The sequence below is a fragment of the Struthio camelus genome, chromosome 30 (assembly GCF_040807025.1).
Source record: "Struthio camelus isolate bStrCam1 chromosome 30, bStrCam1.hap1, whole genome shotgun sequence".
Classification (NCBI taxonomy): Eukaryota; Metazoa; Chordata; class Aves; order Struthioniformes; family Struthionidae; genus Struthio; species Struthio camelus.
This window is the reverse complement of record NC_090971.1, coordinates 5,254,336-5,279,925: the sequence shown is the minus strand read 5'-3', so window position 1 is coordinate 5,279,925 and position 25,590 is coordinate 5,254,336. Positions and strand designations below refer to the sequence as shown.

Genomic DNA, 25,590 nt, shown 5'->3' with positions numbered 1-25,590 from the left:
GGCTGAAAGATTAAATTCCAGCATGACAGCCAGCGGTGAGGGAAGAAACGGGAATCATATCTCTGTTTGGTTACAGCATGTTATTATTGGGCACTGGTCTCTGAGAGACAAATTACAGTTTTCTTGAGGGATCTTTATTTAATTTTTTTTTATCCTGCTGTAGCTGTCAGAGTGGCTTGGAGTTAAATTGCAGCTGTCCCTACCCCCCCGGTAAACAAGCTCCTGATAAGACCGAGGGCTGCGGAGTTGCGTTGCTCTGCCAGCCTGGTGGTCTTTGCTGACGTCGTAAGGGTTTTAGAGAAAGGAAGGTCTAATGTGGAGCTTGGATCCTGGTGGGCAGTTTCCCAGGGAGTGTGCGTGGCGCAAAGGCGCTGGGAAGTCATGGGAGAACCGGCGGCTGCGCCACTCTCCAGCTCCTGGCTCGCTGCCTCGCCTGCGGCCATGGCAAAGCCGAGGGCTATTCCCTCTATCCTACGTGCCTGGTGTTTTCTCTGTGCCCTCCCCAAACTTTGGAGGAGATGTTCCCCTTCTTTCTGCGGCGCTCGTCTCCGGCGCTCGTCTCTGGCGCATCACATCAAGGGGAGAACAAGCATGCACGAATGAAAGCAAAATAAAATAACAACCCACCCCGAATAACCTCCCGCCTCTCCCCGCTCCTCTGAGGGCTGCAGCCTTGTCGTGTCTGCGGGGAGGCAAGGGGGAATGAAAGCGGGAGGAAGAACAAGGCGAGAGATTTCTGTACAGCTGAGAGGAGGCGGCGAGCTCGCTTCATCCTGGGGAATAAATTAGAATACATCTTGGGCTTCTGGAATAAATTAGCTGGATGGCAAGGAGGGGAGATTTGTTTCCTGGGGAAATGAGGCTGCCTCTTTAGCAAGGTAGAAATACCTCCAGGGCTTGAATTTCTGAGCTGATCTAATCTTCAGGCAGGTGTGACTGTAAAGCTGACTTGCTCATCTCCTGGCGCTGTTAAAAAGGAAAGCTGGGTTATGGCCAGGGGAGAGACGGGGTGTGCTGTATGTAGTTTGATTCTCACTGTAGCATTTGAGTTAAAGGGGTTATGGACAGAGAAGAAACTTAATGCCTCTCCCTCCCTTCATAGCCATCCATCCATCTATCTATGCATCCATCCCATACTTCTATCTCTCTTCCAACCACACATTCCACGCTCCAGCAAAAGCCATTAAGAATGACAAAGCACCTTTTTGTTTTAAAGATGGGTCCCGGGAGCAGCAGGCAAATTGCCTGGTTCATGCATAATAAACCAGGCGTGGAAACACACAAAGTAATAGGCTACATTTGTAGAGAAACAAAATCATTAAGTGAGCCTGTTTGCAGAGTTGTCTGGAAAAAAATAAAATAAAATAAAAGCGAGGCTGGGTGCAGAGGAACTTGCAGAACCTCTCTTGTGCCCCTCTTAGCACCAGCTCCTGTTAAAAGCTTCAGTGAAATGGGTCAGCGGAGCTTAGTGCACTTTCCGGGAGTGGGCAGCAAACGCGCTGCGTTGGGCTTGTGCTGCTGCCGGAGCGGCCGCGGGGCTGCGAAGCCCCTGCCGAGAGTGGCTGGGGTCCTGGCCCCAGCACGCACTGGGGATGGCTCCTGCCCCCTTGCAGCAGAGCCCCGGGAGCCTGGATGGAGGAGACATGCTCCAGGGCCAGAAAGAGGTCGGTGTCAAAGACAGGAACAGCACCAGCATCTCGAATCCCCGTTTGGGCCAGTTGGAAATGCTCCAAGAAAACCGCTTTCTTTGGGGATGAGGGAGCAGGAGAACAATGCCGACGTTCAGGCAAGATGGGGACGGCGCTGGGTGCAAGCCGGGCCCCAGTTTGGAAGCATCTGTGTCCCTCGCCGCCACCGGCTGCGCCAGCTCTGCATCCCCCAGGACCTGGCGAGATGCTCCGTCCCTTCTTGCCTCCCCGTGGGGTCGCTTGCACCCTGCCCACCACGATGCTTTTTGCAGAACAAAGGCAAAAGGCAGCCCCTTTTTTAACATTCATATTTATATATATATATAAAAAATTAAATATATATAATATATCGTGTTTAAGACTAAAAATATAGTACATAATATTTAAAAAAAAGGAAAATGAAAAATAAAAAAAATGGAAGGTTTGGGCAGGACAGGGGCAGGGATCACAGATACGTCTCTCTAGGGGTCTAAAACAGCCTGTGCTGAGAAAAGGGACCTGCTCGCCCCTTCGCTCGGCCTGGGATGCCGCTGCTAACCCTGGGGCTCCCTTTCCGGCTGCCTGATGGCATCAGGGGAGCAGGAGGGCCCATCCTGACCCCAGGGGTTTAATTTAAAGCTTCGGCTTCGATTCACAGCAACTCCCGGGTGGGGATGGCTGCGCCGGGACACCCGCTGCGCCAGGCCCTGGGCTGTGGAGGTGGCTATTGCTATCAAAGGTGGGGCGCAGCCCGCGGGGCAAGTGTGGGGCTCCCCTTTCTGAGACACGGTTGTCCCCAGGGGGTGCAGGGGGAGGCAGAGGACATTAGCAAGGGTTAAATCAGGCACTGCTGCAAGAAATGGCACACGTCCAGCCTGGGGCCAGGCAGGGATGAACGCTGCAGTCAGAGGCTCAGTCTGGGGCCAGACCCAGCACCTTGCAGGGTTTGGCCCATTCGGACAGTACCTTTGGGGTCAGGTTAACTTTGGAGGCAAAGGGGAAAGGAGAGGGGCTGCATCTGCAGCACGGCTTTACCAGCCCCTTTCCCAAGGTGGGGAGGCAGCCGACCGGCAGGACGCACAGCCCGAAATCGTACCTGCTTGCTATGGGGCCGGCCCCGAACCGCCAGCATGGCTGGGCCCTGGGGCCAGCTCTGCACAGCAGTGAAACAGCCCAGGGCTTTGCAGTGCGTGGTGGGGTGCAGCTCGGCAGCGGAGGAGCAGGATCCTGCAGCGCAGGCTACGTGTGGGACCGGCACGCTCACCTCCCCCCCCCCCCCCACCCCAGGGCAGCAGGAGCAAAGCAATGGAGCAGGGGGTGTTTAAAGCACACGTGGGGCCCAGCTCCGCTGTGTGCACGGAGAGATGTGCGTGCATACGCAGATGTTGGCAGCTGTTTTGTACCTTATCCCCACGGGCCACAGAGATGCCTGTGGCTGGCTGGGTTTTAGGCTGTGGCTGCTTCTGGGGATCGTCCCCCCTCACCACCAACCAAGGTCTCCCCTGGGCAGACAGGTGGCGAGAGTGGCCACGTACCGTTGTCGATGTGCCAGGAAGCTGGGGTGTGCAGATGTGGGCCAGTGGGTATGTGCCCGGGAAGGGTTATCCGGCAGGAAAACCCTGCAGGCAGCAGCATCGGCAGAGCTCACATCATGCACACGCGCACGCAGTTTCCCTTTTGAAACCATTGCTCATCGTACCCCCACCTCGGTGGCCCTGGCGAGATGCCAGCCTCCGAGCTGTGCAATCGGGACCCCTGTTGTTCCTGTCACTTCATGCTTCCCAGCCCAAACCGCCAGAGCCAGGCTCCACATTGCTCCTGTTCGGAGACCGTCTGAGCTCTGACTCCCAGTTGGTTTGGTTTGCTGAGGCTCAAAACATTCACCAAACCTTCAGGACCGAAGTGGCTCATGCCGGGAGCCTGCTCCGGGGAGTTTCGGGGAAAGCAGTAATGCTTGCTGGTGGTTCCGAGGGTGGTCCCTGGGGGGAGCTACTTCTGTACAATATAGCTTTATATACATTCATAAAAGGTCCCCCATGACAGCTCGTGCCCTCGGCTGCCATGGTGGACCCATCCACAGCACCATCGCCGACACTCTCCCAGCCAGCCCTGGCCACCCGGCGCATCAGCATTGCCGCAGGGCCTCCACCTCAAACGGCTGGTTGGAAAAAAGGCTCGAGGCAGGCTGGCAAAAAGGGGACAGAAAGCCGTCGCCGTACCTCCACCTGTCGTACATGTGTGCGTGTGATGGGAGCGCCCTGGCTCTGATACACAGATGCGCTGCTCCCAGGAGTGCCAGGGCAGGTAAGGAGCTGCCCTCTGCTTTCAGCCCCTTTGGGTCATTCTAGACAATTTGGTGATTTCCCTCTTCCACCTGAGCTTTAAAAGCCCAGTGATGTGCTGCCCCGATGCCCGCGGGTGGCCCAGGGTGCTGCCGGCCCACTCGCAGGCTGCAGCCCCGGGGAATGGCCAGAGCGGGGCAGGCTGGTGAGGGCTTTCAGCCTGTGTGAGTGGGGAGGAAGGGGCAAAACGCTGCTCCTGTGGCCCTGGCCTGGAGCAGGGCCCCAGGTGCTCCGCACAGCCCGACGCAGGTGGTACCCACCCAAGTCAAGGTACAGGGAATGCGAACAGGCTGAGATGGGGCCTTTTTGGGAGCAAACAGAAATTGGACCTTACATATATCTATATCTTTATCTCTCTCTCTCTCTATCTATATAGATATATCTATAGATATCTATATAGATATATATATGCATGTATATACATACACACATATATAGACACATATAAGGTCTCCAGCAGACCCCATGCACGGGGCATCTGCCATGCGGGGTGGGATGGGGATGGCACCCTGGACGGAGCGGGTTTCTGGGTGCAGCATGGCTTGTGCGCTGCCCCTTTTTGGGAGGAGGGAGCGGCGGGTGCCGACCCTGTGGCGGTGGGTGGATCTGGGATCCTTCCGGGAAGGACCCAGCCCTGGGGAGGCCTCACAACCATAGGATGCAGCATAGGTAGTGGCTCCCGCCTTCCCAGGCCAGTGCGGGGCATGGAGGGAGGGCTCAAGGTTCAGCGGGGGCTGCAGTGTGCACCCGCGCCCATGTCACCCATCCCACTGCCGGGCTCGGCATGGCTGGGCTAGGGGGGACTGGAGTGGGGAGGGAGGGCAGAAGGCCCTGCCCCACTATCCCTCTTCTGAGAAGGTACCGAAAAGAAAGATAGGAAAGCCCAGTGGGCGGATGAGTGGAAGCTCAAAGAGAAGGGAGCTGGGGCCAGCAAAGCCCTGGACACCAGGGTCCCCGGGGCAGCGAGGCAGGGGGGAGTGTGGCTACCAGGCAGGCTCCAAGAGTCCAGCCGCAGGACGAGAAGCAGGGTGAGAGGATCAGGATGAGCCCCTGAATATCAGGGGACAGCGGTGAGGTACCTGTGACCCTCCTTGCCCCTCGTCCGGCGCGAGGGGCATCTCCCCCGGCCGCCCTCAAACGTGTGTCTGCATCCGCTGCTGGAAGCGCTGCCCGTAGTCCGAGTGCTGGGAGGTGTAGGAGAAGCGAGTGGCGCTAGCATACTTGCCCATGGGGTCGTAAGCCTCGTAGGGCGCCCGGTCCAGGCTGGGCGGTGGTGGCTGGCTGTAGCCCAGGCGGTAGGTGGTGTAGCCGGCACTGGCTGGGAAGGCGGCGTGGCCCCCGTAGTTCTCGTAGGAGAGCTGGCTGGCCGTCTCGCCAGCCGCTGTGCCCGGCGGGGGGCCGGGTCCTGGCGCCGTCTCGGCATTGTAGTCAGACGTGGGGCCGCGGCCATAGGTGTTGAGCTGGGCATAGCCACTGGAGTGGGAGAGGCGGGAGGGTGGGCGGGTGTCGTAGCGTGCCGCACCGGGGTTGCGGTAGTCAGCGTAGAGCACGGTGCGGGAGGACGGACGGTCCTCATGGGCGCGGACATTGTAGTAGCCATTGGTCGGGTCCTGCAAGGAGAGAGGGCGGTAGGAGGGAGGCATTGCCCAGAGTGGAGACCAAGCTCCATCAGAAGAGGGCCCAGGCCCTCCTTTCTGGCCTCCTTTCCCCAGCTCTGAAGCATCCCATATCCCCCCAGACCTAGGGAAACCCCCCCTCGGTGTCCTGCTTCCCGTGCAGCGGTGCAAGGCTACTGCATGCATGTGCAGGACCTGCACCTCTGTCACCCTCCCCCATGCGTGCCCTACGTCCTGATGCGGCTCATGCAGCCTTGCCGGACCTTGAGTTCGTACTCCTCGCGGGTGTCGATGGTGTCGCAGCGAAGGTCCTGCTTCAGGTCCACGTCATCCTTGAAGGACTGTGGGAGAAAGGGGAAGAGCAGGGTGAGTCTCCTTCTGGTTCCAGCTCCATTGGTCTCAGAGCAGCGCAGGGGACCCAGGAGTCCAGGCTGCCCCGCTCCAGCCTGATGCCACGGCGGGGGGCATCCCCTACCGAGTAGATGGCCTTCATGACGCGGGTGGCTGTGGAGACACTGGCCGTGTCCTCCTCGCGGTCCGTGTGCAGTGTCAGCGGCTCCCTGTTCACCGTCTCCACCTTGATGTCCAGCTTGCGCAGGGTGACATCTTTGCGGCCTGGGGACGCGAGGGGCAGGATGGAGGTGGCTCAGTCTCCATCTGCCTGGCACCTGGATCACCCACCCATCCCCTTCCCCATGTCCCTGTCCTGCTGCGGCTGCCTGATCCCATGGCCCCGGCATCCCCTGCGTTCACCACTCCCCCACCACTCACTTCCTTTGCGGCGCCGGTAGAGGAAGCAGGCGAGGGCGACGAGGAAGGCGATAAGGAGAATGCTGGCCCCAATGGTGCCTCCCACGATGATGCCCACAGGCAGGACCTCTGCAGGGGATGGGGAGACGGGCACGTCAGCTGGGGACAGGGGTGCTGCTGGGAGCTGTGCGCAGCAGCAGGGCGCTTGCCCCACCACGGCCTTGTTTGTTTTAATGCCCAAGACTCGCCTGGCTCCAGGGAGGGGACCCAGGCGTCCCACACCCGGCGCCGTGCCCGCGGTACCTTTCTCCTCTAGCTGGATGATGGCAGTGCCCGGCCCGAAGCTGTTCCAGGCCGTGCAGTTGTAGCGGGTCTGGAAATCGGCATCCATGACGTTGTTGATGGTGAGGGTGGACAGGACACCACTGCCTGTGTTAGTCCGCTCCACCGTGTAGCGCTCCAACGTCCCGGCCTCCAAAATGTTCTCCTTCCAGGCCCAGGCCTGGCCCCGCAGCGCCGACAGAGGGAGGGAGAGGAGGCTGCATCAAGACCTGGTGACTTCCCTCATGTCCTGCCCGCTCTCAGGCCTCCCTGGCACCCAGCACCAGTCCCGGTGCCCCCCCACCCCCCCGGCTCCAAATTGGCCAGCAGCAGAATGGAACCCAGCTTGGGGACGGGAGCTGGGCTGTCCCCAAGTGGCCGGAGCCAGGGCTTCAGGGTCGCCCGGGGCTCCAGTTCGTGCCCTGCACCCAGCCCGGCACTCACGATGCGGTCTGGCGGTGGCGTGCTGCCGATGAAACACTCCACCTTGCCACGGTCGCCGCGCACGGCGTACTGCACGGCCTCGCTCGAGATGATGGGAGGGCCTGGGGGAGATGAGTGAGGTTAGCCAGCCAGTGCTGCAGGGCTGCAAGCATCACCATGGGCTGGGACGCCGTGCCAGACACATCCTGGGCACAAAACAGGTATGATGCCGGCACAAGCACTGCAGCTGTAATATTGACTACAGTCACCCATCTGGGCTGCAGGGGAGGGCGCTCACCATTCACAAAGAGGGTGACCTCACGCTCGCCCACGCCGATGCGCGGGACGATGGCTTTGCAGATGTACTGCCCCGCGTCGGCCTGCGTGACAGACTTCAGGTAGAGCTGGTTGCTGTTGCTGAGGACCTGGGCGCGAGTGCAGGGGAGGCGTCAGGGAGCGGGCGCTGGGCAGGAGCCCGCCCCAGCGCCCTTGGGGCTTGGCTGTGGCACCATACCATGTTGGACTCCTTTTTGGTCCAGGTGAGGGTGAGCGGAGGGTTACCGGACCACACGCATGTCAGCGTCACGTCGGAGCCGATGTCCGTCGTGGTAGGTTTGGGATCCACCACGATTCGAGGGGCAACTGTGGGGGGCAAGAGGGTGAGGGGCCAGGCCAGGGCCGCGGGCAGCCACTTCTTGTGCGGCACAGCCATCCTGGGTGCGTGGGGCGCCACTCACAGTGCACGTCCACCAGCGTGCTGACATTGGTGCTGCCGATGTCATTGTGCACCTCGCAGGACACGGGCTCTGTGAAGAAGGAGTAATCCACCTGCGTCTCGTACTTGTTCTCCTTGGCGTCCTCAATGATCACGCCACCCTTGGCCCACCTGGCAGAGGAGAGATGGGTGGAGGGAGCACCTGGGCCCCCGCCCCGGGACACCCTGGCTCAGGACGTGCCACTGGCTCCCACGTGTAGCTCCTCACCTGTAGCCTTTGATTTCAGGGTTGGCGGTGGCCATGCAGGTGAACACGACCCTCTCACCCTCCTGCACTGTCTGCGGCTGGATGGACAGAGTGACCGTGGGGGGATCTGCGGGGAACGTGGACAGAGCTGGCATGGGCACTGGCACGGGAGACAGCAGGGATGAAGGGCAAAGCTGCCTGCCCGGTGCTGCCCAGCCAGCCCCTGTCTCCCCTCCTCACGCTGCTATGGGCACGGGTGCCCGGCTTAGGCACCCGGCGAGCTGGCTCCCGGCATGGCAGAGCCTTCCCGCGGCAGCCACTGGAGGTCGGTGTTCACTGCAAAGTCCCAGCCCAAGCGCAGGCAGGATCCGGGTCGACTCCCCTCATTTTGCGGCCCTGGCGGTGCCCTGGCAGTACCAAACCCCGGAGCTTGGCTTGTCCCGCGCTCCCTGCCCAGCCCTCCCATCGAGTCCACGTCCATGCCACGGGATGCACGGGGACCGGCGCCCGCAGAGCCAGTGCTGGAGGTGGGCGCAGCACTCACGGTGCACATTGAGCTTGATGAAGGTCTCCTTGCCGGCCGGGATGGCGTCGTTCATGCTGCGACAGGAGAACACACGCCCGATGTCGAGGTCGGTCGGGTTGATCTCCAGCTGGCTGGTTGTCGTTTCCCGCTTGCCGTCAGCCAGCACCTCCTGCCAGGGAGAGGAGTCCGCCGGCATTAGCCATGAGGAAAGTGAGGCATGGAGCGGGGCCGAAGGGACAGTGCGGCACCCTGCACGCCCCTACCGTGCTGGTGATGGCTCCGTCCTGCTGCAGCCCGTCCCGGTACCAGACGATGGTGGCAGCGGGCTTGGCGCTGCGTGCCCGGCACGTCAGGTTGTATGGTGTCCCCGCTCGCAGCAGGATCTCAGGGGCCCCGTCGATCGTGGGGTCTTCGGGGGGGACTGTGGGAAGGAGCACAGGTGGGTATGGGCTGCCTGGATGCAATATGCACTGGCATCGCTGCATAACGAGGGTTTCTGCACTGTGCAGCCGGGCCACGGCAGGGGGAGCCAAGTAGCCAGGGCCGCTGCAACAGGGCAGCCCCACGGGGCAGCAGGGCTTCGTGAGGAATGCAAGCCACCTAATACTGAAAAATTGATGCGCTTCTAATAAAGGGAAAGCGATCAAGGCAGCGAGAGCCAGGCCTGCTGCCGGCGCTGGGAGGCAGCGGGTGACAGCTGAGCGCCAAACAGGCCGGCACGCCTTTGTATTAATCCCCCTTTTTGATCAGGAACTAAAGCCCCATTACTGATTTATTTGGGCTCAGATCATGGGAAGACGTGAGTGGGGAAGTCAAGGCGCCGTTTGGAGTGGGGAAGGGAACCCCACTGCCAGCAGAAACTGGGGCAGACAGCACAAGCCCTGAGCCGGGGTCTCTGCTGTGCGTGCGGAGCCGGCCGCACTGCAAAGGCCCCGGAGGGCTGCAGACTGCTCAGGACCCCTTTGCTGCCAAGTTTCCCGGGCTCAGGGACACCCCTGTCATCCCAGGCTGGGCCGGGAGAGCGCGGGGACATTCCCAGTGGAGCTTGGGGAGGTTGCCACCAGCTCAGCCACTGGGCCATGGGGGTCTTGCGGGAGGCGGGGGCGACGGCGCAGGGTGCTGCTCAGTACCGCAGCCACATCTCCCACTTGCTTGCCTTTTATCTCTCATCTTTCTAATGCCAGGAGAAGAAGGAGAAGGAGGGAGGAAAAAAAAAAAAAAAGCAAAGTAAGAAATCCACCCCAAAACCCCATTCATGCAACATTTCCGCTGTGGCTCTGGCACCTTCTTTTTTTTTTACAAGACACAAAAGTCAGGGAAATCAAAGTTACTGCACTCGTAGGTCCTGTAACTCAGCCGCGGCGTGAATATAGATTAAGGCATTAAAGATAATGGCACATCCAGGCTGCTGTTGGGATGGGGGAGGGCTGAAGTGGAGGCAGCGACAGCATTCCCAGCTCCTGCCAACTAAACGTGGCTGGCAGCCAGGACAGGCACAGCCCTGGGGGCCTGGGTGGCCCTGGGGGCCACGGTGCCACGGCGCGGGGCGGCCCAGGGGGCCGGGGACAAGGACAGGGCGCAGTTCCTTACTGAGCACGGTGAGCTTGGCACGCCGGGAGCGCAGTGCTGCCTCAGTGGCCTGGCACTCATAGACAGCGTCATCGGAGAGCTCGGCGTCGGTGATCTCCAGGTTGTACTGGCCCGAGTCGGCCGTACCCACGATGCGGTAGCGCGGCCAGGCTGCGGGGACAGGGCAGAGTCAGGCGGCATGGGGGCGACCCCAGCCCATGCTGCACGCCACCCCGTCCCCACACCAAGCTGAGCCCCCTTTTTGCCCCCTATTCACCAGGGCCAGGGCATTTTTTGGAGCAGCCAGTGCTGCAAGCCGCAGGTAGACCTGGCCAGCCCGGTGCAGGCACAAGCGTGCATGCACACGCACGCATGCACCAGGATGTGCCCAGGGATGCGTGTGCTGGCTTGTGGGCACACAGGTGGGTACCTCTATGTGTTGGGGTGTGCATGTGTGCGGCAGCAGGAAGCAACGGCATGGCCAGGGATGGCTGGGAACAGCCATGGGGAAGAGATGCGGGAAGGGGAAGGGGTACCCAGGCCCCCGTCCCAGCCCGGGGCCAGCCCTGGCCCTATGGGACATGAGGGCAGCCAGCGGGGACCCTGGGGCCTGCGGGATCCCCGGTGCACCCAGGATCCCCAGTGCTTGCAGGATCCCCAGTGCATATGGGATCCTGGGTGCATGCAGGACCCCTGGTGCATGCAAGATCCTTGGTGCGTGTGGGATTCCCCAGTGTCTGCAGGGACCTGGTGTTTGCAGGGACCCTGGCATCTGTGGGGATCCCAGCACGTAGGGAAAGGAGCAGCGAGCGGGCGCTCAGCGCTGCCTGGTGCTTTGCAGCCCGGGGCACACGGATCCACCTCTGCGGCAGCCGACGAGGCTGCACGTGGAGCTGGGAAACGGGGAGGGGAAGCGGCGCTGCGGGGATGTGATGCCCAAGAGCCTCCCCAGCAGTGACAGCCCTGGCCCACGCGGGGACAGTCCCTGCCCCATGCTGGCGGCAGGAGCCCCGAGAGCCTCCCGCAGCCTCCCTCTGCCCCGGCATACCTTTGAGCCCCTGCCCCATGCCCAGGGCGAGCCCATCTTTGGTCCATTGCACGATCCCCGAATAATTTAGCACCACGCAGGAGAGAACGATCCTCTGGCCAGCCACGACTGTCTGGTCCTCCGGCTCCTCCACGAAGCGAGTCTGGGTGACTGGGGAGAGAGAGGGGGCATGAGCGAGGGCCTGGGGGGCCGCGCAAGCCAGCGCCCAGTGCTCTGTCATGCCCGAAGCACAGGCTCCCTGCAGTGCCTGGCCCGTGCCAGCATCATAGAGCCACATGCCCCATAGCCCTGGGACACTGCACTGTCCCTGTCCCCATCCCTGTGCATGCTGCAAGCGGGATCAATCAGGACTTCAGCAGCTGTCACAGGGCTATTGACTCTGCGGGGGGGCTGTGCGGGGCTGTGTGCGCGCGGGGGTGGGGGGGGGGGTGCTGCAAGGGTGAGTCCACGTGTGCACGTGCACACGTGTGGGCTGTTGCCCCGGCCCAGGGGCCACTGGACCCATGGTGGATGCTGCGGCTGTTGGCTGGGTGTAGCATGGAGCACAGGATCAGGGCAGTGGGGAGAGGGGCGGGTTAGTTCCTACGGGCTGGCAGCATCTCAGGGCACCTCTCTCCCGGGACAGTCTCCTTTTTCCTCCTTGAAAGCCTTTTTCTCAAGTATTCAAATGATTTCCACTGTGGAGCAGGAGAGGGGGAGGCGGAAATCCCTTCCGGGGATGAGCAAGCTGCAGATAACGAAGCCGCTAAGGAAGCGCTTGCGGGTGCCTGTGTCCCCAGCGCCACCGAACCCCACAGACACCCACTGCAGCACCCCACCTCACTGCTCTGGCTTGGCCCCGGTTGTGCTGCGTCCCAGAGAGCCAGCGGCTCTGGGCCCCCCGAATGCCTTTGATCCTCCAAACAAAGCCCTTGGTAGCTCCCGAAATCCCCAGCCCTGGGCTGCTGCCTGCCTTCCCGGGAGCCCCCGCTCCCTTGCCAGCCTTGGGGAGGACGCAGTGCTCAGGCACAGCCAGCTGCCTGTCCCCACCAGGGCTGAGCCACCAGCACCGTTGCCAGCATGCCGGCGGCATCAGCGGGCCTGGCCTTGTCCCAGCACGGGGACGGAAATTTGCAGGGTTCTGGGTTGCAAGACACCAGCCTGCACTGACGCTGCCTGCAGCACAGGTACCTGAGGAGCCCCGGGATCGGCACTGTGGGAGCCCCGGCATGGGGTCTGCTGGCAGCCCTGCGGCCGGATAGCCCAGGACCCCCGGGATGAGGTATGCCGGGAGCCCCAGGATCGGGACCCGGCTGGGCGCAGGCTCCGGAGTGGCGGGGAGGCTGGGGCCACTTTGATCTCCTTGCACCTTTCCAGCCCCTCGGCAGAGCTTCAGCGTGGGAGAGGGAAGGAGCAGGGAGGGAGGGTGAGAGATAAAGGGAAGGAGAGAAGAGAAAGGAGAGAGGAGGAGGAGGGGACCGGGCTGGAGAAAGAGCTGGGGGGGGGCGAATAGGGGGGGGAATAAGGAGACTAGCGGAGATCAAAGAGGAAGGTGCCTGGAGAGAGGTGGGCGTGAGGCAAGATCAGAGCCAGGGAAAGGGGGAGCGAGACAGGTGGGAGGAGGAGGAGCACGGAGATGGTGCAGGGGACCGGCAGCCCCGGCACCAGCTGCCCGCTGCCGCATGGGCATGTGGAAAGCCCAGCGCTGCCGAGTGCAAAGCCCTGCGAAGTGCCCGGCATGCACGGGGATGCACGTGTGTGTGCAAGCGCCTGCATGCACAGGTGTGTGCATGTGCTCGTGCAAGTGTGTGTATGCACAGGTGTGTGCACACTAAGCCTGGCATGTCCGTGTGGCCACATGCTGCAGAACAGACCTTAATTCCCCGGTGCGCAGGTGACATTTTCGGTAGATTGAGGCAATAAAGCCCCTAACAGTGGTGGGGAGCCGGCCGGAGCTGCTGCTCCCCCCTTGCCTCCCGCCGCACCAACATCCCGGGGCCGTGGGATGGGAACAACCTGATCTGCACCTGGGGCTGGGGGCTGCCCCTGGTGCCGAGGTCCGGCGCAGCCAGCGGTTCAGGAGTGGCGCCCAGGGCTGGTGGTTTAGGGTGGTTTATGGTGGTTCAAGCCGGTCCCTGCGGGCAGGCAGCCCCACTGCTGCCTCCCAAATAAAAGAAAACGCTGCAGCCGTATTGATCTGTGAGTATATTAACAGCTCGGTAGAGCACGGAGGATCTTTTTATTGGGTCAACGAATGCCCGGTGGCGGCAGGCACTTGCAAGCCAGAAATAGGAGCCAGCAGGGATGTCTGCGCCTGCCGGCGAGGCTGTGCTCAGCCCGTGGCGTCCGTCCGTGCTGGGGAGGTGCTGCCCCTGCTCCAGGAGCACCAGCAAACACCGACTCTGCCTGCTAATCCTAGCAGCGGTCAACGATCCTTCCCACTGCTGCTGCGGGGATTTGGGCTCTTCCCTTTCCCGGGAGCCGAGGAGCCGGGGAGGATGGCCAGGCGCTCGAGGGCCCGCCTGAATTTCCCGGCCTGAATCACTCGCCTGGTGATGCCGCTTCTCCCACCTGACCTGGATGTGGCTGACTTGTGGCGGGCGCACGGTATGGCCAGGGCGCGGAGGCCAGGCAGCGGGCTGTTTAGGCTGGAGATGGGCAATAGGGAAATGGCCTGGCACCCATGGCGCCGCAGGAATTCTCAGTGCCTCCTTTCCCGTGGCTCCTGCAGCCCGGCTCCGGGGCTGCCGGCCGGCTGGGGAGGCCGAGCGCAGAGCAGGGACCTGGCGGAGCAGCGCTCCAGGCCTTGTCTCCCTCTATTTATCCAGCACAGGTCTGATTAAGCCCTGGGGCTGGTGCTCCAATCTCCCTCTCTCTCCTCTCACTATTAAACTCAGGGTTCAAAGAAAAGCTTTTTATTTGCGCTGACAGCTTTCAGATGGAGCTAAATCTCTCCGCGCTAGACTTTTTTTTTTTTTTATCTCTCTCCCTCCTCCCCTTCCTCTTCTCGCTGTTTTTAAATTTAAGCCTTTCCCCCTTCCACTTCCCAAGTTGTATTTATATTGAGGAAAAAAAAAAAACACAGGGAGGAAAAAGAAAAACCTCTCCACCGGTTTTATTCTGTGGGTGAGAAAAGAGGATTTGGCTTCCTTTCAGCCCTGCCCGGCAGAATGGAAAGGCAGAGATTGGAGGGGAGAGCAGGGGGCTGGAGGAGACCGCTGGGGCAGTGGGAGGCTCGCAGAGCACCCTGAGCCCCTCATCGCCCATCATCAGCATGGAAAAAAGTGTGAGCTTTGCAGTCAGCCCCCAAATTAACCCGAGAGGAGCCAGGAATGCTGAGCCGGGTTCGGGGGCTGCTGGCCGGCCGAGGTGGGTTGTAACACAGCATGGAGCGGCCGGGGCCTCGGCAGAGCCTTGCCGGAGGATTTGACGGAGCCGAGATGTGATTGACCCTGGCATTTCCCTCCCCTCCCCAGCTGCAAAGCATTGGAGGCTATTTTAAACTCGGGCAATTTGGGTCTCTCGACTAAACAAAGCCATTTCTTTCTCTGGGCAGGGACATGGGTGCCCCCAGGGCTGCCTGGTGCGGGGGGGGGGGGGAGGAAGCCCAGGGGTTCAGGATGCCCTCGCTGCAGGGCGCCAGGAGCAGGAAGGAGGACGCGCACGCCGGAGTGAGCAGCCGGCCGACCCGGCGGTACGCTCGCCTGCCGCTCACAGCCAGTAAATTGATATTTGCTAGAGAGGGTCCCTGTTGCCATCAACAATTTATGAGGCTGCGGCGCTGCGATTACCCCGGCAAGACAGCACTGCCCGGGAACAGGCAGCGCTGTCGCTCTGAAAGCATCTTGGCAGGAGAAGCCGCTTCCGCTCCTTGTTTGAAGTCGCTCAATGCCCTCTCCTATTTTTCTCTCCTTTCTCCCTGCTTTTTAACGCTAACGCGTCTGGATGGCGGGTGGCAGGGATGGAAACAGCGGAGCCAGAGTTTCCTGTGGGCTGCAGCCGTCAGGGGCCAGCTGCCGGCCCGGGTGGTGATGCCGAGGGCATGGCACGCCGATGCCACGATTGCTCTGACTGACATTAATTGAATATTATTTTCTGTTAATTCCTCCTTAATTGAATCCTGCATCAGCGACTCCCTCATCTGTGGGCGCGCAGGGTCGGGCCGGCTGCCTGCGCCCTGCCGAGCTTTCCCGGCTCCCGTGTCCTGTCCCGGTCCCGCGGGAGCAGAAAGTATTTCAGCATCAGCACATGGGAGAGCTGGCGCGCGCCCAAAGGCAGCGGGGCTGGCAGCTCACGAGGCTCCCCGGGAGACTCCCTGGCCGGGAACGCCGCCGGCCCAGCCCCGTTTATCCTGTTATTTTGGCACGTGCGACGCCGGCGTGCAGGGTCCCCGCGGGGGGGGGCGCCGGGTGCTGTCGGGTGCCACCACTGTCCCCAGCTGGCCAGCGCGGGACTTGTGCGGGGGGTTGCGTGGTGCCTCTCCCCCCCCCCCGCTGCTTTCCGCTCAGGAAACTGGTGGTAGCAAAGCTCTCCGGGGAAAGGATGCTCCAGTTATTTTCATTTTTTAAAAGGCAAAATTATAAAAACAAATGAGGAGGAGATTGGTTCCCCTCCTCTCAGCCAGCTTGCGGGAACCGTTGGCTCCCTGGTGCCTCCCGGCCGGCCCCGCTCCAGGCGTGGAGGGGCCAAGTGTGGCTGCTCAGCGCAGGAAACCTGTCTGCGGCGCCTCCGCCGCCATTGCAAGGGGGTTATTTCTCCTGGGCAATGCGGCGTTGGCTCCCGGTTGGGTCAGGTGAGAGGCCGGAGCGGGGTGGGCGATGAGCTCCACCACAGCCACACCTTAGGGGTGATGGCGCCGAGCGCGGGAACGCCGCTCGGCAAAGGGCAGCACGGCTCATGCCATGGTGGGCAGCGGCCCAGCTGCGGGATTTAACCAAAGCCTGGATCACATGGGCAGCAGGCTGCTCCCGGGCTTATGGCGCATCTCCTTCCTGGCCTTGGAGCACCCAGAGCCCGGAGTGGCACTGGCCACGGGACGGGGGCATCGCAGCCTCTTGCGCCCGGATGGCTCTGGTCTGTCTCCTCTCCAGTCCTTCTCTGCCTGCGCTATCGCTCCCCCCCCACCTCCCGCCGCCTCCTCCTCCTCCTCCTCCTTGCCTCGCCTCCACAATAACCTAATGATTTCTCATTTAACTGCCCGGCCTGCCAGAAGAGCGGTTCCTCGATTGGTTGTGACACCAATCTCACAACAAATTTAGCAGCTCATTTCCTGGCCGATCAAATATTCCACCTCGATTATCGCCCGGGCCGGGGAGACGGAGCGTTTCCCAGCGCTCCATCCAGCGGCATCCAGGCAGGCACGGGCGCAAACGGACCGTGGGTGCCCCCCGGTGCCGCATCAACACCGCCATGGGCAACACAGCACCGCCATCCTCTGCACCGCCCGCTGCCCTGCCACCTTTGAGGCAAGTCTGCTCCGGCCAGGCGGCATCCGCTGAACGGCACCCACGTCCCCCTTCCCAATCAATGCGGGAATTTTCCATTTGACGCTCCCGTCTTCTGCGAGGTGCTGAGCGCTGGGGCTGTGCTGGGCTCGAGCGCATGCTGGCGAGGAGGAGGGGACGAGGGACTGAGCCGCAATTAGGCGCAGGGTAAAAATATGCAACGCGGGGAACATACAAAACAATTTTCAATTAAAATCTCATTGGGAAGAGGCATAAATACCGGGGGAGATGACATTGTGGAATTGGGTTCTATTTCTCGTTCCTGAGGAGCCTTAAATATTCCCCACCTAATAATAATAATATAAAAAAAATGAACTCCCGACTTGCGAAACAACATATAAATTCCCCTCGTAATTACATTACTTTCAACGCTGCAAAGATGCCAATAAAATATAAACCAGTGTTGGGGGGAGAGAAAGAGAGAGAGAGAGAGAGAGAGAGAGAGAGAGAGAGAGGGACAATATAGAACAAAATAAATGAATTGCTTTATTGCATTACAGCAAATGAGCCAGGTGGAGGGGCCAGGGGAGGGTGGCTCGCAGAGGCCTGGCCCGCTCGGTGCAGTGGTGGGGACAGCAATGGCGCTGGGCAGCCCTGTGCATTCGGGATAGGAGCCAAAAGGCTCCCAAAGTCAAGCAAATCCTGGCAGGATGGGGATGTCTGAGTGGGACCTTATACCCGCAACAGGCCGCCCCTTGCTGGGAGCCCCAAGCCGCAGCTGGGAGCCCGGTGCGGCAGCGGCAGCTTGCTGTCCTGCTTGGCTGGCAGCAGGCACTGTGCCGCCAGCTCTGGAGGAAGGAAGCAGAGCTGGGGGCCAGTGGCAAAGGCCCTGTTACCAGGCAAATCAGGGCCAGTGCACAAAGGGAGAGGAGGAAAAAAAAACACAAGGTCCAAAAATAGCTGGGGAGCTGCCCGGGTGCCGAGCACCGGGCACGATCCCGGCTCCCCGAGCTGGTGCCCACTCGCAGCGCCAGGGTAAGAGAACGGCCTGGGGACACAAACCCCCAAAAGGAGGAAAGATAGAAAAAAAGAGGGAAGTGGATCCCAACCGGCAGCCTCTCGCCCCCTCGGCACAGGTACCCAGTGGCGCTGCACTCGCAGCAGGGCTCGATTTCCCCATTGCCGCTCTTTGCGCAGAGCCCAACTGCTGCTGGGAGGCGCCTGGGGACGAGCAAAGATTGCTCTGCTCTGGCTGCCATCTCCCCCAGCGCCAGGGCCCAGCCGCGGTGCCGGCCACTTGGCAGTTCCTGGAGCCGCCGGGAGATGCCGCCTGCTGGCATCCCGCACCTCTTGCACCCGCTGCTCCCAGGAGGACGCAGCGCCTGAGGCCACGTGCCAGCCCTGCACGACAGGACCCGGTGCCGCAGGACCCCCATGCTCAGCACTACCAGGGCAAGGGCTTTCGCCGTCCCCACCGAGGCCCCCCCCGTCCCGGCCCCGACCCCTTTTCTGCCCGTGGCTCCAGCAGAGGGGCCGGGCCGGGTGCTCTTTGTCTGCCTCCCAGCTGCCCCTCGCTTACTCCAGGGGGAAGGACCTGGTGGACGCTGAAGTCTGCGAGGGACTCGGCGCCTTTCTTCTGCCTTTAATCCCTGTGAAAGGGGGCAGCCAGGCAGAAAGACAAAGGGTCGGGCTGGCCCTGGAGCAGGGCTGCAGGGCGCACAGGGCCGGTGCCGGCATGGGAAAGCGCGTGTGTGTGCGTGCGCCCGCAGTGTGCATGCATGGGAACGCCTGCAGGAGCTGGGAGGGTGCACGAGAGCATGGGTGTGTGTGCACATCTGGGCACATGCACGGGGGTGCACACGTGCACAGCTGTGCAGACATGGGGCGAAGCGAGCCGAGGGGCTTCGCACCAGCAGCCCTGCAGGCTGAGCAGGGGGATTAGCCGGGCCTTTGATGCTCTGCAGAAAGGGAGAGGGCAGGAAAGCAGAGCTGCCTTCACACCCCAGCCCTCCTCCTCCTCCCACCACGGCCAGACAAAGGTTGAGGCTGCAGATGTGCGGGACAATGCAGATGTGCAGGGCGGTGCAGATGCGCTGGATGCCGCAGCTGGGCTCCCCCCAGCTCCCGGTCACCTCCACTCCCGTGGGGCCCCTGCCTGCGGTGCCACGAGACCTGCCAAGACCCACGAGTGCCGCTGCCGCTCTCCTCTGTGGGGCCAAGCCCCCCGGCTGTGTCCCGCACCACGTCCCTGCACTGCATCTGAACCCCAGCATTAAATACCGCAGCTGGCGCTGAGCGCGGGCTAAGCCGGGATGCGGCGCGTGGGACCGTGGGGCTTGGTGCAAGTGGATGCTCCAGCTAGGGCAAGCCAAACCAGGGCCGCGCAGGGCTCTGCCCTCCCTCACGCCCAAAGCAGAGGGGCCCAGGAGTCCCGACTCCTTTCCAGGGCCAGGATCGTGCTGTTCCTCCCCCCTGCCCTGCCCCAGCAGACGGCGCTCGCGGGAACAGGGAATTTTGGCAGTGGCAGGCGGCGTCTCTACCCTCGTTATTTCCCCTTCATTTCTGGGGCTGTCAGAATTACAGAGCAGTGCTGTTTATTGGCTTGAGTTTAATTAATTTGTGTAAAATCCCTGTTAGGAACAATGTCTAATTAAGACTTTTGTTTGTGTGTGCGCGGGGGCAGGGGGGGTGTTCTTCTTTGGGAAAGGGGGAAAAAAAAACCCAAAAACATCTCTAATCATTAATGGAGGGGAAAAAATATTTAAACAGCGCTGGCATCCTTCCACCGAGCTGCTGGTAAGCGCTCTCGTTACAGATGTCTTAATGAGACATCTCTTAATAATGGGATTATCATTCACATTGAATCGGGACAAACAGCTGTGAGCGCGAGGCTCTGCTACGGGCGCAACATATGCACGGATGAGTCAGAGCCGGCTCCACACCGCAGACGCAGCGCACGGCAAGGATGCACGGGCTGTGCCTCGGTTTCCCCCACCCAGCCCGAGCTGTGCCCAAGCGCCTCGGCCACCGCGCAGGATCAATCCCCTAATGGCGCTCGCAGCGAGCCAAGGGTGGCTCTGGCTCCGCGCTCCCTTCCCCCTCCGCCGCCGGAGAATATGGGCAGGAATTTCAGCGCATTCCTCCCTAACCATGTCTGGCTGCAGAGTCATCGCCCCGGCCCTGCGTGCAGGGGGAGGCCGTGCGCCGCTGGCCCCGGCCCCCCCGCCTGGTGCGGGAGAGCTGCCGCCGGAGCGTGCTGGGGGGGGGCCGGGAGGCCGCAGGAGCTGCACTGTTTCCACTGGCCTCTGCTTTCAGCACCCCCAGAGCTGGCTGCGCCAAGCTCTTGAATGTGGGGGGGTTTATTAGTGCCATTTCTCCAGCCCCAGCGGGGATCCGTGCTCTGGGGCCCGGCCGGAGCGGGGCTGGGCGGGGAGCAACGGTCCCTGCCCCCCACAGGCTTTGCAAATCCTGCAAAGCAAAAGATGGAGCGAGCAGCCCTCGCTCCGGATCCCCGCGCCGCGCTTGCGGTTGGAGCCCAGCAATGATCCTACAAGCCTGGAATTTGAGGAATTTCCTGCCAAGGCTCTCTGGAAGACAAGGGAGAGAAAGGAAACCCGGCACTTAACCCTCGGTGCCCCGCGCCTCCGGCTGGGGAAGGGGCTGGAGGCGGGCACCATTGGGGAGGGGGAGGTTGCTTTTTGCTGCCCAAAATGCATTTTTGGCAGCCCTGGTGCATGGCAGCAAGCCCAGGCCCTGCCCCGGGGCAGGGAATCGAACTGCTCCGTGCCTCTCATTTTAAGGCAGATTCACTTGAAAGGTTGTTTGAGAAAAAGAAGGCGAGGAAGAATGGGAGGAAGGAGGCGCGTGCTCTCGCTGCAAAGGGTTAAGAGGGCTCCGCGTGGGCGAGTCCAGAGTTCAGGTTTGCCGATGGCCACGGCCAGGGAGTGAGTTGGGAAAACAGTTCTCCGGGGGCATGGAAACCAGCCGGGCTTTGTTCTTTGGGAAGTGCCCGACTCGGGAGCTGCCGGAAGCTGCACGGGGCTTTTCCCATCCCCAGCTCCTCACTGCTCCCGCGCCCAGGGCTGCGGGACAAGTGGCCTCAGCGGCAGCACGGGAGCAGTGCAGGGTGCTGCCCCTCTCCCTTGGGACCTGCCAGCTCCTCCTGCCTCACCGCCGAGTGGGGTGGCTCCGTCAGGGCCCCGGTGCTCCCGCGCACACGTGCGTGCCCTTGCACGCGTGCCCTTTGCGCGGCTCCTCTTCACCGTCGTTCCTATGGCAACCCTGCCAGGGCACGCAGCCGCTCTCCAATTCGAAATAAAAGTTTTTTCCTCTCCTCCTCCTTTACTCCACTCTTGCGCTTTTTCCCCCCTCGTATTTTGATTTCCATTTGGATCATAATCCACCCGTTGCCATGGCAGCCCTGGCAGCCCATTATGTTCCAGCCCTTGCGAGAAAAGGCCTCTCTCCCCCTTTCCCTTTCCTGCGCCTTTTTAAAGTGTTTTTGGCCTTAAATCCCTTCTTTCCCTGGTCCCCCCATGGCAGCAACCCCGATGCTTGGCTGGATGAGACCAGGTCGCAGCATCGCCCGCTGCCGCGGGGCCTCGCTGGAGCGCACGCCTGGCGCGGGCTCCCCAGCGGCTCCGGCACTGAGGCCTTGTGCAGCGGGCGAGTAGAAAGGACTTCGCTTTCCAGCGCGTGCACCCCAAGGCGTGTGCCAACGCCTCTGCCAGTGCCTTTGCACCCACCGCAACCCTGGCATTGATTTGGGGCGTCATCACGGCAGCATTGCCCCAGAGGGGTCTCGCTTGGGCTGTCCAGCAGCGGTTCCTCCCCTGGCCCCGATACCCTTAACTCTGCCGGCCAGCAGGGCACGAAGGAGCCCCCACCGCACTGCCCTGAGCGCTGCCAGGGGCTGCTCCCCTGAACGCCTCATTACACCAACCTCCTGCACGAGGAGGCTCCCCCGCTCGGGGCTCTATTGCCACAGGAACTTTTCCCCCCTGGTCCGCCGCATCCCTCTCCTCCTCCAGGGCTGCAGCCGTGAGGGAGGGTGGCACAGGCCATGCGGGACCCGCTGCACCACCTCCTCGCCCTCTGTTTCCACCTTCTCCCGGCTGTGCCCACTCCCGACTGGGAGCAGGAGGTTATGAAAATGAGCCGTGCGCCCAGGAGACTGTAATTATCTGCTAAGTGTGAAAGCTGGAGTGATTAATTAAGAGATAATAAAAAGAAAAGGAGGCTAGAGAGGGAATAACGGATGCTTTGATGATAAAACCTGAGGTAAGGCAAGCAATTAGGGGAATCTTTATGGAGAGTTAGCCATAATCCTCGAGCTGCTGGTGCGGAGGAGCACGCGGGGGGGCTGCACGGACCCGCGGCTGGACAGTGGCGCCTGCGAACCGGCAGCGCCCGGCCGCGGGGCTAGGACGCCCGGGTCCCTCTGCGGCACGAGCTGCGCCCGGGTGGCAGAGAGGATCCCAGGCAGGATCTAGGCCAGGCGCAGCAAGGGCAAAGCTGCCTGGGGATTAAATCAATCAAGAATTAAAGGACAGGAACATCATTCCGGCCGGTCAGCAAAATAGGTGTCAACTAGCCCCGATTTCACCTCGAAAATGAGGATGGTGTGGCGGCGAGAGGTCATGGCGGGCAATGGAGATGCGGCCAGCACTCCTGGAAATCGGGCCCTGGCGCGGGAGCGGGTGACTCAGCCCCGGTGCACACCACCGAGGCAGGTCGTGGCACGGGGGCCCGAAACAGGGCTCTGGCCCTGCGGGGACAGCGGCAGCCTCCCGACGGGGGCTGCAGCCCTTTGGCACGGTTTTGCTTCCATTTTTCCACTCCCCGTTGGAAAAACCATGTTTGCCCACCCCAGGGGCAATAGCCCCCGTGCTTGCAGAGCACTTGCAGGCCCCAGGGAAGGGCGAAGCATTTGCAGTCTCTGGTGGTGCTTGCAATCCCTCCTCTTCCTTGCTGCCAGCTTGGGGCAGCGGAACCGCGCAGGAGGCCCGGGAACCCCCCGGCTCCCTTGGCGCTGACTGACAAGGCTCCTGCCCGCGGCCCCTCGGCCTTCTCCATCCCTCCTTGTCCCATTGATAGGGGGCTGGGTGACAAAACTCTTCAGCATCAGGAACCTGGGGCCAGAGCCTTCCTCTACCACCTTCCTCCCCCTCTGCCACGCTCCAGCACAGCAACGTCTCGCAGGGGCTTTTATTGCCCTGCAGCAGGCAACGGTCATCTTGCAAATCCCATTGTACCAGCACAGCTCTGGTGGCAGGGCCACCGAGGCAGGCGGCCCATGTAGTCTCTGCCGAAATACCTGGGAACAGCAGGGTGCATCCACCCTCCCTGCATGGGGGCTCAGGATCTGCTCATGCTCGCTACGCACGTGGCTCATGCCCTGCACCCGTCCGTCCGCCCATGCTGGTGGAGGAAGGCACCTGGAAAAGCCACCAGCACTGGACAGAGGGACCGGCCCAATCCTGGCTCCTGCTACCACAGAGCTGGGCAGAGGACCCAGGAATCCTGGTGCTGGCTATGCCCCGCTTGGGCATGACGGGTGACGAATGCACAGCGCCCCCCGACCCCTCGCAAACACGGCAAGAAAAGTGACCGGGCTGATGCCTTTAAAGGGAGCACCCAGGCTCATCCCAGAGCATGCAGCGAGCACGCAGGGTCTCAGCGCAGTGGGGGGGGGGAGAGGGCGCCAAAGGCAGCGTTCACACAGCCGACGGGGCGAGTGGCCCGCCAGCACGCACTGCCTTTCCATGGGAAACGCCAGCACCAAAGCCCCTCTTCCTGCCACCCCATGTCCCCCCAGGGCCTGGCTGCTGCTGCATCCTGCTCCCATCGGCCGCAATCTCTGCTGTTTCAGTGTTGCTGCTCTTCCTTGAGAGGGAAGAGGGAAGAGAGGGAAAAAAAAAAAAAAAACACAGAGAGGAAGAGAAAAAGAATCACCCAGAAAATGAATAAATATTTCAATTTGAGGAGCAATCACAGCGAGTGATTGAAATGGGGGGAAGAATAATGGGTTTCATTTAGATAAGATACAGAAAATTATTTAGTGAGAAATGAAGAGTGATGAAACCCATTCAACATCTTTGTGCGAGCGTGTGCCAGTGTGCAACGGCATGAATGGCCCTGATCGCCTCCCCCACCGCGACACGCCGGCATGCACACGCACGCATGCACATGTGTGCACATGCATGCACATGCAGTGCAGCATGCTCATTTCTACACATCCCCTTTGCAAAGTGGGTTGGCGGGGGGGGGGGGGGAGCCCTATATTTTGCCAGCAGCAGATGGCAGAACCCCCCTCCCACCCTGGACACCCCTGTCTTTAGAGAAAGGCAGCACAATCGCTCCTCTCTGATGACAGAGAAACTTAGCAGCCTCGGCAGGGAGCGCCGCGGCCAGGCACTGTGACGGGGCCGCTCGCCCGGGGAAGTCATCCCTCCTCCCTCACGCAGGAATGCATCCACTGCTCTGGGGCGAGCGCAGAGCTCCCTCCAGGCAGCCTGTTTACCCCAGGCCCAGCCAACCGGCTTTTTTAAATTTTTCTCCCCCCCTCTCCTCCAAGAGTTATTAAATGAGGGGAAAAAAAATAAAAAAAGAGAGAGGAGGCAGGCAATGCCAGAGCTCTGCCCTCCTCACCAACGAGCTCCACATGGCACGGTACAGGAGAGCGAGCGCTTTTGTTCCTAGGAGGGCAGCGAAGCCCCATGGTGCCTCCCCGAGCTTGGCGCGGGGGAGCCTGGGATCTGCTCGCCTGGCCCCGGCCCTCTAAGAGGCTTTGCATGCTCCTTTTAAACCCCAGTTCGACTCTTTTTTTTTTTCCCCCTGGCATCTTAGCAACACCGCCCCCTTAATTAAAAATTAGATTGGATTTTGCAGCAGGGAAGGACCTGGAGGCTACGGAGGGGCTGGCTCAGCACAGGGTGATGCCCCCTGCTCGCTCCTTGCCCTGGCTGTGGCACGGGAGCTCGCCCCTGGGTACCTGCAGACCCACGGCAGGGGGCTGCCAGTCCCGGGCCCCGCTGCCTTCCTGCCGCACGGAACGGACGACCTGGCCGGAGACACTGCAAGTTCATTGCACGTGTGGTGCCTTTCCCTGCTCCCCTTGCCGCGCAGACCCCGGGGGACCTCACGTCCGAGCTGCCAGCTGGGGCGGCTCCGGGGTCGTCCTCAATCCACCCCTCCTGCTCCGCGCACCCTCGAGTGAGCAACTCCCCGTGCCTCAGTTTCTCCCTCCTCACCACGGCCCTGTGAGGGGACAGAGGGGGGCGCGGGGCGGGTTGGGCTGCTCCCCCCGCGACAGGGTTCAGTGCCCAGGGCCCGGCGGGGGAGGGGGGTCAACGCGGGGCTCCCCCTCGGGGGCGCAGGCGTCCCCCAGGAGTTTTTCCTTTGCAGACGGACGGACAGACGGACGGGCCGGGTCCTCGCCGGCCCCGGCGCCCCGCTGCTCGGCGCAGGGTGCTGCTGGGCCCCCTCGCCCCGTTCCAGCCCCCTGCCCGCCCCCCGACGGGCCCCCCGCTCCCCCTGCCCGGGGCTGCGGCAGCCTCGAGCCGGGACCGACCCAGACCGGGGGGGGGGGGGGGAGGGAACCAGGACCCGAAGCGGCGCGACAGGACTCAGCACAGCGCTCCGTCGAGCACCGAGCCCGGGGGGGGTCGCCGAGAACCGAGCTCGGGCTCCCCCCGCACGACCGAACCCGGGCGCCCCCAGGACGGGGCCGGAGCGGAGCCGGCGCCGGGCCGAGCCGGACCCGTGCCCCCAAGTTGGGAGGCGCCGGCGGGCGGGCGGGTGCCGGTGCCGCGGCCGGTTCCTACCTTGGCCGCGGGTGCTGGCGAGAGTCAGGAGGCAGAGGAGGAGGATCCACATGCTCCCGTCGTGGCCGGGCTGCGGGCACGGGGCGCCGGGGGGGGCCGCTGCCCCGCGCCGCCCTGC

General features: G+C 62.0%; 1 protein-coding gene across 2 annotated transcripts; it reads right to left on the bottom strand.

Moving 5' to 3' along the window:
• Positions 1 to 68: 68 nt before the first annotated feature.
• KIRREL1 (kirre like nephrin family adhesion molecule 1) lies at positions 69 to 25,590 on the bottom strand. Of its 2 annotated transcripts, XM_068922188.1 has the most exons (17): positions 25,473 to 25,590; positions 11,225 to 11,374; positions 10,198 to 10,347; positions 8,871 to 9,028; positions 8,626 to 8,776; positions 8,103 to 8,208; positions 7,857 to 8,005; positions 7,634 to 7,761; positions 7,418 to 7,544; positions 7,141 to 7,241; positions 6,679 to 6,877; positions 6,397 to 6,504; positions 6,101 to 6,240; positions 5,889 to 5,966; positions 5,235 to 5,619; positions 889 to 966; positions 69 to 773 (listed from the first exon to the last, which is right to left on the bottom strand). In XM_068922188.1, the coding sequence occupies exons 1-16, from the start codon at positions 25,522 to 25,524 to the stop codon at positions 923 to 925; spliced, it is 2,226 nt and encodes a 741-aa protein (XP_068778289.1). In that variant the 5' UTR covers positions 25,525 to 25,590; the 3' UTR covers positions 69 to 773; positions 889 to 922. The 2 variants fall into 2 exon arrangements, with proteins under 2 accessions (XP_068778289.1, XP_068778288.1); XM_068922187.1 differs by lacking the exons at positions 69 to 773; positions 889 to 966 and having other exon boundaries at positions 4,294 to 5,619.

Coding starts and splice junctions, on each gene's coding strand:
- KIRREL1 (XM_068922187.1), bottom strand. CDS start 25,524: ATGTGGATCCTCCTCCTCTGCCTCCTGACTCTCGCCAGCACCCGCGGC. Junction 8,209..8,625: donor CATCAAGCTCAATGTGCACC/GTGAGTGCTGCG, acceptor CGTTCCCCGCAG/ATCCCCCCACGGTCACTCTG. Junction 5,620..5,888: donor GCGAGGAGTACGAACTCAAG/GTCCGGCAAGGC, acceptor CTCTCCTTGCAG/GACCCGACCAATGGCTACTA.